The sequence below is a fragment of the Triticum dicoccoides genome, chromosome 6B (assembly GCF_002162155.2).
Source record: "Triticum dicoccoides isolate Atlit2015 ecotype Zavitan chromosome 6B, WEW_v2.0, whole genome shotgun sequence".
Classification (NCBI taxonomy): Eukaryota; Viridiplantae; Streptophyta; class Magnoliopsida; order Poales; family Poaceae; genus Triticum; species Triticum dicoccoides.
The window spans coordinates 628,879,460-628,888,726 of record NC_041391.1 but is presented as its reverse complement, the minus strand read 5'-3'; the positions used below and the strand labels follow the sequence as shown (position 1 = coordinate 628,888,726).

The 9,267-nt window shown below is 44.4% G+C and overlaps 2 protein-coding genes across 2 annotated transcripts; one reads left to right on the top strand and one right to left on the bottom strand.

The window, feature by feature from the left end:
* The first annotated feature begins 982 nt into the window (after positions 1-982).
* Positions 983-2,258, top strand: LOC119325268. Its single transcript, XM_037599009.1, has 3 exons — positions 983-1,265; positions 1,407-1,540; positions 1,647-2,258. The coding sequence occupies exons 2-3, from the start codon at positions 1,418-1,420 to the stop codon at positions 1,971-1,973; spliced, it is 450 nt and encodes a 149-aa protein (XP_037454906.1). The 5' UTR covers positions 983-1,265; positions 1,407-1,417; the 3' UTR covers positions 1,974-2,258.
* A 649-nt stretch (positions 2,259-2,907) lies between these two features.
* On the bottom strand, positions 2,908-9,253 carry LOC119322881 (E3 ubiquitin-protein ligase COP1-like). The gene is made up of 13 exons (XM_037596417.1): positions 8,735-9,253; positions 7,863-7,940; positions 6,829-6,984; positions 6,197-6,556; positions 5,833-5,981; positions 5,665-5,730; positions 5,219-5,297; positions 4,973-5,128; positions 4,789-4,887; positions 4,491-4,595; positions 4,191-4,370; positions 3,503-3,613; positions 2,908-3,373 (listed from the first exon to the last, which is right to left on the bottom strand). Exons 1-13 carry the CDS (start codon positions 9,104-9,106, stop codon positions 3,203-3,205), a joined length of 2,082 nt encoding a protein of 693 aa, XP_037452314.1. The 5' UTR covers positions 9,107-9,253; the 3' UTR covers positions 2,908-3,202.
* Between the last annotated feature and the right edge of the window lie 14 nt (positions 9,254-9,267).

Sequence of the window (9,267 nt, the reverse complement as noted above, 5' to 3'; positions counted from 1 at the left end):
GGCGATAAAGAAGGGCCTTGGGAGCTTGTTTGGGGGGGGAGGGGGGAGACCAGGTCTCATATAAAGCAGGTGAGACCCGCCCTGATGGATGACATGTGACATTCACAAATCACAAAGCATCTAATCTTTCCCCCCTGATTTTAAGTGAGGGTGGGATAGATGCTTTGTGATTTGTGAATGTCATGTGTCATCCATCAGGATGGGTCTCATCTGCTAATCCGTGAGACCTGGTCTTATAGAATTTTTTTACGGGGAGGACGAGTGAAGATGCTCTAAAATGGGCAAGTTGGTGCCGTAACATACGAAAATATGGGTCAGTTGCCAAAATAACTTTCTAACAACCAGGCAAGTAGATTACAGGCCACTGGCAGGCCATCAAGTAATAAGTCGATGAATGGTTCTCTAGTCAGAACCTAATCCCTGAATAGCAACGTAATACACGATAATGTACTCCCTCCGTGGGAAAATGCAAAATATTTTAGGTTTTACTACTAAAGTCTTATATTTGTTTACTGGGGAGTAACTCAAAGCCGAGGCCGCTAAGGTGAAATAAATAACCATCTCGCTAACTCTCGGTATGCTATATCTGCGAGATCTTACATTAAGATTCATGCAAAATTTTCGTTTTAGATTTTTTTTTTTCACATGTTATGTAACCTGACTGAGAATTTCTTAAATCTCTCTCGATTGAGATCTATAAATAAATGAACCGAATTGATGCAAGTCAAGATATTGTACTGGCTACCTGCCTGACCAAAACGCTGGACAGAGCACCGGTCATCATAGCCGTAAGGGTGTTGGGGGAAGCCTTTGGAGTTTGGGGTGTGTGCTTTATTTTGTTTGTGGAAAGCAAAACCGTGTAGTAGGGAATTGGAGCCCCACCTTCCATTCTTGTGCATGCATTCACGTGTGTGCCTGCCTGTGTGGAGCTACACTGCACATCACATGTCTGTACATCCAGTTGAAAGCTCGACGCGTGCACGCAGCTTCCCATGGCCATGGCCATGCCAGCGGCTGAGATCGTCTCATCACCGGCGCGCGGTCCACTGTCCTGCTCGACACGTACGTCGTTTCCCCGCGCATCATCGATCGCCTTTGCAACACGGCCTCACGGGCTCGCTCTACTTAAACAGCCCTACCACCCACCGTGAGCCATTGCCCTCCACCTTGCCTCCAACCCTGCCTTCACGTAGAAGCACACCAAGACCAAGCTATCTGACGCTCGTCTCCCCCAAGGGAAGACCGACCGACCACGACCAGAGAAGGTGAGTCTCCTCCCACGCCGGCCGTCTCCCCCAAGCCTCCGGCACGGCAGTCAATCGTTTCTTTCTCCGTCCCTGCGTTGTTGTTGTTGATCTCCTCGCAGGCGAATCATCTAACCTGCGTTGTTGTTGATCTCCTCGCAGCTCCACCCACCATGAGGACTGCCGTCAGGCGCGCCAGCGTAACGGCGCTCGTCACCGCCTGCGTCACCGTCGTCGCCTACGCCGTGGCCACAGCGGCCCAGTACGCAATCGGCCGCCACCACCTCTGCAGCCAGGTACCAACCTAGTAACCCGTCTACTCTGCTGTTAGGCTAGATGCTAGACTTTCCGGCCGATCATCAGATCACACGCCAAACTGGCATCCCGGCCGTCTGAGTGCAGGCTTTCTTCCTCCTGCGCTGCGTCAGGGTGACTGCCGCGGCGGCCGACGAGTGGAGGGCCCTCTGGCTCGCCATGCTCTGCTGCGCGGTGCTCGAGGCGGCCGTGGCGGCGCTGGCGCTGCGGCTCCCATGCCGCCGCCTCGCCCTCGCCTGCCTCCAGCTCGCGGTCACCATGGTCCGCCACTGCATGTGCGCCCGCGCCGGCCTCCTCCTCCTCGCCGCCGACCCAGGATACCTCTTCGGCAGGATCTGCGTCGGGTTCGCCTTCTGCTTCGCAGCGAACGACGTCGCCAACTTCGTGGACTTTCTCCGTGGAGGTGACAAGTGAGGATCATGCTCATGAAGTACTGCGAGTAGTTCTAAGTGATAATAAGTACTCCTATGTGTGAATCGATTTCGTAGTATGCATATGATGATCGAGTGCCATATGTGTGAATCGATCTGCTAGCTGCAGTGTGGTCTGTGGTGTTAATTATATTGGACCGATCGACTATACTAGTTACTCTATTTGGGCTGTATAATTGGCCTGGATCCTGGTCAGTATTGGATGTATGAGGCATCAGTTATATATGCCATGCATGTTGTTTATGAAGAGATGCTTCAGATTGATCAATTATAGTTTCAGATGGATATACATCTCAGTTATAGTTTTAGATTGACCAGTTATATGCATTCCATTCCTTGGGCCAAATTAAAACAACTCTTCCTTACCACTGGAGTCCTGCTTGCCACGTCTAAGCTGGAGCACATACTATCGGCCGTGCAAGTGTGCAAGTGCAAGTGCAACGCAATACACAAGGAATGGAATGCTACGGCAGATAGAAACGGCTAGTAGGATGCAATGCAAGCACACTACAGGGTCATCATCTGTTCAACCCGGCTCTCAAGTTTGAGAGGCGCATGGAAGGGGGGAAAACAGCTGTCCGAACCTCGAAGCTACACCAGTGATTTTGATCCATAGCACTGACCATGTGACAAACCAATAAAATGCAAGTACAAAATTTTCTTAATTCAGTACTACTCCCTCCGTTCCTAAATATTTATCTTTTCAGGAATTTCAAATGATTACCACCTACGGATGTATATAGATATATTTTAGAGTGTAGATTCACTCATTTTGCTCCGTATGTAGTCACTTGTTGAAATCTCTAGAAAGACAAATATTTAGGAACGGAGGGAGTAGTAGTAAAAGCTGAAATGGCAACGTTTTCAAATTTCGTTTTGGGGCGCAATTCAGCTCAGCAAGCCATGTGTTCAGTCAGTCACTCAGAAACCAAGCCGGACTCTTTATTCAAGATTTATTTCTCACGTTACAGATGTAGTAGTACTATAATAGACAAGCCGACTGCTTTGCACCTATACAACAGGGTCACCCCCACTATGCACATTCCGAGCCCTTGGAACCCTACGTCAGACGATTACCTCCACAAAAATTTCGCACCCTAGGCTGGAGATCAATATGCCTCCACTCCCACTTCGGGACATATAATGGCACAACAATGAAACGACGGGATACATAGGATATACAAGCTAGCTACAGATCTCCCCTGATCACACTCAAGGGGCGAGCACGAGAACTTTAATGGTCCCCTGGCTGTTAGCAGTTAGCATAGTAGGGCTATCGCTCTTCCAGCAGACAGCGCTGATGAAATAAGACCCGGGATCATCCTCGGCGTCGTCCAGGTCCGTGGATAGAAACCGATGGCTGGAAGCAGGTTTTGAGATAGCCTGCAATTGGTGCGGAGTGGCTTCAAGTAAGACCGAGAGAAAGAATGATCTAGCTGCTCAGTTAAGCAATAGCGCAGCATATGAAGCACGTGACAGGAAAAAAGAATCATGTCAGAAGCTCGCAATTACCTTGTGGTAAACAAAAACCTCATTTGTTTCACTCCCGCAAGCAATATATTCGTTATTTACAGATAGTCCTACGAAGTTCTTCTCATTTTTGTGCCCTCTGAAAGTCCTTAGCTGCAAGATATTACCAGATTAACATCAAGGTCAACTACAACTACTATTTTATAGGACTCGCTCTGTAAACAAATATTAGACGTTTTAGGTCACTACTTCAGTGACCTAAAACTTATATTTATTTACACAGGGAGTGACATTTTCTTTCAAGCCTAGCAAGAAATAATAGCTGAACAAGGCCGTTGGACAAAGCTAAGAGACAAAAGTGAAAACGTACTATGATCAATCACTCGACAAATGAATTCACTTTAAAATGGGGCCAATGAGTAATGAACACAGCAAGCTAATTGCAAATCCAAAGAAAAATGCCCCGATGTCGCGTGAAAATTCAATTTGCAAAGTTGACATTTCCTATGCATGTCACTGATATTCTTTTATCATTTTCCCAGAGCAAAAGATAATACGACATATAATTCTGGATGTGAGCCATGAGCTATGGAGAAGTTCAAAATACTATATATCTCCAGTTTTATTACTTCTAAGATAAAGAGTACATCCAAACATGCAACTACCATATGCTACACAACTGCCAAAGGCAATAATATAATAAAATCAAGGCTCAGATGATCTCACTTACTGGGCAATTGTCCTTGACATCCCATAACCGTAACGTGCTATCGGTCGATGCAGATGCAAGCTCATTATTTGATAAGAATTTCACATAAGAAACAGCTTTCTTGTGCCCACCAAAAACATGGAGAGGTGCACTTGGATTTCGTAAATCAAAATAATGAATATGGTGATCAGCAGATCCGACCTGAAATATTGTAGCATCCTATGAGTAAAGAGATCTTTCTATTTCTATTCCGTTTCGGAAAAAAAAAAGATCTTTCTATTTATTACTATAATACAAATCAAGGAAATGGATGCTACATACTGCGACATAGTAGCTCGATCCAGGATTATATTTAACAGAGCAAATATTTGCCTTCATATCAATGTTAATGGCACTTGCTTCCTGATTTGTGCACCACACTTTGACCTGGCATACACAGTAGTAGATACCGGTCAGTTATTGCAGAACCACTATAGAACTGCAGTGCAGATATGCAACATTCAGAGGTTTCAACCTGATGACAAAATATCCCATTATTACCCAACCAAGGAAGGTTACAATCAAGCTTTCTTCCTTATGGGAATAGAAAAATAACTGAACCATTTTGGCTCTGAAATACCTTGCAATCATCACTACCAGATACTAGCATCTTGGGCTCTGTACGTGAAAAATCAACACTCCATGCTCTTTTCTCATGCTCTTCATACTCCATTACACTCTGTCAAAAGCAGTACGCAGATAGCATAAATTACTGAGAACTACACAGCATTTTACAAAATAACTGTGGAGCAGAGCAAGGTTACCTGGCGGGTTTGAACATCCCAAACAGTAACTATGCCTTCATAATCACTACTTGCTATAACATTTTTTGAGTACTTGTTCCAGCTAAGGCAGCTGAGTTTAGATCTGGTAGCCATTTCAACAACTGGACAGTGGACATCTGATGGCTCATTAACAACCTAAGAAGCAGGATAAATCAAATTTGACTAACTCCAAATTCTGGCTACATGCTTATGGTGAACACAAGTACCCTGCAAAAGTTTACTTACTGTAGAAAATTCGAAGACTTTAATACGCTTCGAGACTCCAGCAGTAGCGAATAGCTCATCATCACGGTCAAATTCGATACTGCGTTTAAAGAATATCAATATTGTCTTCATTTTTCATGGTAAGGACTACAATGATAACAAATGCAGTGACTTGTGGATCCTTAAGCCAGAAAAATACTCAAATGATGTCAGCAAACAATTTTTTGGTAGATTTGTCCCTTGTTGTACACTGTAATGATCAGCAATAAACTTTGGTAGATGATTATTTATTTATTTTGCAAACTGAACACCCTTAAAGTTGATGAATAGGAGCCTATAAATCCCTCACTCTACCCCTATGCCGGCTTTGGAGCTCTGCTACAGCACTACCTGCCTCAGATAAAATTATGCACAGAAAATTATACTCTGATAAAATTACCGATGCTGAATTTTTTTTAAACACTCACCTGGATACAATATTTGCTGAGTGGAACAGATCTCCATGTCTAAGTTCCGCAATTACACGTAAGCGACTGAAACATACATGAAACAGGACAAAAACATGATAAGCTCGATGAACACCATAAAAATTACTCTGAGCATATTATGTTACTAAGAACAAATAATCAGCAGACCTATATCGAGTGAATGTTGTAAGCACAGACTGAAAATCTTCAAGACCTTCATGATAACCTTCTCTATTCATCGTAACAGCATCCTCCTGCCTGTGAGACTGCGCTCCAGTACGCCGTCTTTGCAAATAGTATTCTTGAAGCTCGTTAAACTGCAATTTTAAGTCCTTGCATTAGATAGTAACAAATAGCATGGGATTAGCACGGATCATTTCATCTAACACGTTACAAAAAGAATGTGCCTACTACTAGTCAATGTTCTCGACTACTATTTTGCATATACTAATAATCTACTTGAAGTGTGCAACAAACAACAATAATGTTTAGACATAGAAGAGTACACATTTTCTTAAATAAAGAGACAAACCTGCGCTTGAACTCGCCTCTTCCGAGCAATAACATTACCCGACTGTAGAGGGGGATTGGGAGGGTCTGAGCTAGCAAGGGCATCTCTTCTTTGATGTCCTTGATGGCTTGCCGGTGCTCTCAAATCAAACCTCCTATTATTTAACCCCCCTGGAGATGATGTGCTAGGTGGTGCCCGAGAGTTGGGAACAAAGGGACTACTAGGTTTGTCCATAGGCGAAGGCCACATCTTTGATGCAGCAGGTTCATCCAAAAGCATGCGCAGCCTCATGGAGTACCTTTCTTTTGTTCGATACAGATCTAACCTATGTCTCTCCACACTGCTTATATCATCTTTGATGTACTGCAGGTCAGTTTGAATCTGTTTAAAAGGAGCCAACATTATTAACAAGAATATACTTCATGTAAAAAAAACTACACCAAAAAGTAAGTAGGCATTTTTCAATAAATAGCAAGACGGAAAAAAAATTGTGATATAAAATTTAATTAGCATGTACTCTCTCCGTCCCAAAATATAAGACGTTTTTGCAGCTCAAATTGAACTACAAAAACGTCTTATATTTTGGTACGGAAGGAGTATGAAGAACCAGAAAATAAACGCTTATATCTATATTATCAGTAGTCAGGACAAACCTCATTCAACTCTTCAAGCTTTTGCTTTCTAAGGCAGTGCAAGAAGACTAGCAATATTTGCATATTTGTCTCTGACTCTTGTTGTTCCATTTGCCTCTTCTTCTCAGCAATCAAAGTCATAAGGCTGTCTAGCTCTTTAACTGTCATGTCATTTCCCTGTAAATAAGATGAATTAAAACTCAACTCAACATACTAGTGATATGTCATGATTCGTCGGTAACTTCTTTTTAGTGCATGCGTATAAATAAGCGCGTGATAAGGGGTTTAAAAGTTATGGAAGTCATGTTGATAAGGGAAAATGGAGTGTTGCACAATGCAAAAGCCAGAAAATAAAAGCATGAATATATGACGCTCCTATGCCAAAAGTTTAGAACTAACTTGATCGAGTTCTTAGTATGTGATAACAGAGAACCAGCAAGGCACATTGATAACTAACTAATTTGCAAATTTGTTGCTAATTCTTTATTACATATGTCATTTCGATCATGTTAGTACAAATCCATCTTTCGTGATGCTTGGTTTATCATCTGAAGATTTTCTTGTACCAGTGAGGAGAAAGATAGATAGGTGCCCCTGAAGGGGAACAGATGACTGTATGGCAGGTACAATTTGTTTGCTAACTTTCCTTGAAGTATATTTTTTTAATCAAAAGGGGCCTAACCCCCGGCTGCATTTCATCCTTGGTATATACTTAGACATGGATTGGTGGTTACATAGATTCGGCAGTGGCAAAACATGCAAGGAGGAAAGTTTGTTCAGATACTTAGATATGGATTGCATTGCAGCTACTTAGATTCGAGCATTTGATAGTGGACGCAGGAAGATAGCCTGTTCACCACAAAAGTAGTTGCAGCCCGAAGATACAGCTAAAGGCGCATACAAGGTGAACATTCTAGTAACTATATTTGCTCAGAACAATGCATATAGTCATTATCTGCATACTGCAATGAACATTAAAGGAGCTGAAATTTGCAACTATATGTCAGGAGTGGACAAACATTACACAGGAAAGCAACACATGTGGAGTGACTGACCTGTTGCACAACATGTCGGAATTGATCAATGGGAGATGCTGTTTTCGCAACTTGCCGGGCCGACATTTTCTTCACGACCTATAAGTTAAAAAAAAACAGAACTTAGTGATTTTCTATGTAATGGCAGTTTCAATAAGCATGAACAGGCATAACATGATAGATAGCTTGAATGTACCAAGGGAACCATACACAGAGACATATTCAATTTCCCACAGAAAAAAGAGACATACTATTCAATTGTAACAGAACTAGAAACCATCAAAGCCATAGCAAGCGTACATAACAAGCATTGTTGACAAGCAGACAAAACACAAGTAATGCACACACACATTTACTACTGATCAAATCTGACATCTACAATAAACTGCAATGCATCACACAAGTCAAAGGAACAGTACTATCTGACCAGGGCTCTTACCAATATCTGCAAAAATACCAGCAAGTTTAGTTTAAAAAAAATGCATCACACTTGAGATCCAGTGACTTGCAGAAAATTAAGAGGGCATTGTATGGAGCAATCACCAAACAGTAAGTGTCACATTTGGGCAAGTCACTGGATCTCAGTCCCACGCACTTTACTGTTTGATGATGCGTTTGATACTGTTTGATGATTGCTCCATATACACAGCTAAAACCTCGTGACTTACACAGAACTCAAAGAGGGCATTATATGCATTATATTGAAAAAATTAAACCCAACTGGACTCACAGCCCAAATCACATCCAAATGTATGGACATTAGAACCCTAACATTTCTAAAGGTTGTGCCACACTTGGGGGCCTAGGGACGCAGCCCAAATCGGTCGCGAGAGCATCGCGAGCACGGCCAACTGATAGCACGAAGAAGAAGCGGAGTGGAGCAAGGAGCTGACCTTGTCGAGGAGGAAGTTGGGGTAGAGCTGCGCCTTGGTGAGGTAGTTGGCGCAGCAGGGGCAGTCGCTCTTGTGGTTGAGGTGCGTGACGATGCACATGTAGCAGAAGCTGTGGCCGCAGGCGGTGAGGAAGGCGTCCTTGATGAGCCCCATGCAGATCGGGCAGAGCAGGTCCCTGTCCCCCGCTGCATCCGCCTCCGCCCCCTCCGCCGCCTCCGGCGACGACGACGGCGAGGCGCCCGCGCACGCGTCGTCCGCCGCCGCCGCCAGGGCCTGGAGCTGGGCCGCCGGGTCGCCCCCGGACGGCGCGTGCTCCGGCTTGGGCACCGACGGCACGAGCGCGCCGGCGGGGGCCACCGAGGAGTCGCCCATCGGGGTGTGGTGGTGGTGGTGGCGGCGCCGCGGCCGGGTGTGTGCGAGGGGGGAATAATTGCGTACGGAAGCGGGTGGTGGTGGTGGTGGTGGTGGGATGTGTGATGGGGGAGGGAGGAGCGCGAGGGAGGAGGTGGTGGAGGGAATTTGGTTCTGTGGGC

Excerpts from the sequence above, each read along its gene's own strand:
- LOC119325268 (XM_037599009.1), top strand. The coding sequence starts at position 1,418 with ATGAGGACTGCCGTCAGGCGCGCCAGCGTAACGGCGCTCGTCACCGCC. Across the intron at positions 1,541-1,646 it reads GCCACCACCTCTGCAGCCAG|GCTTTCTTCCTCCTGCGCTG; the intron begins GTACCAACCTAG and ends GTCTGAGTGCAG.
- LOC119322881 (XM_037596417.1), bottom strand. The coding sequence starts at position 9,106 with ATGGGCGACTCCTCGGTGGCCCCCGCCGGCGCGCTCGTGCCGTCGGTG. Across the intron at positions 7,941-8,734 it reads CCAACTTCCTCCTCGACAAG|GTCGTGAAGAAAATGTCGGC; the intron begins GTCAGCTCCTTG and ends TTTAACTTATAG. Across the intron at positions 3,614-4,190 it reads ATGTCAAGGACAATTGCCCA|CTAAGGACTTTCAGAGGGCA; the intron begins GTAAGTGAGATC and ends AATATCTTGCAG.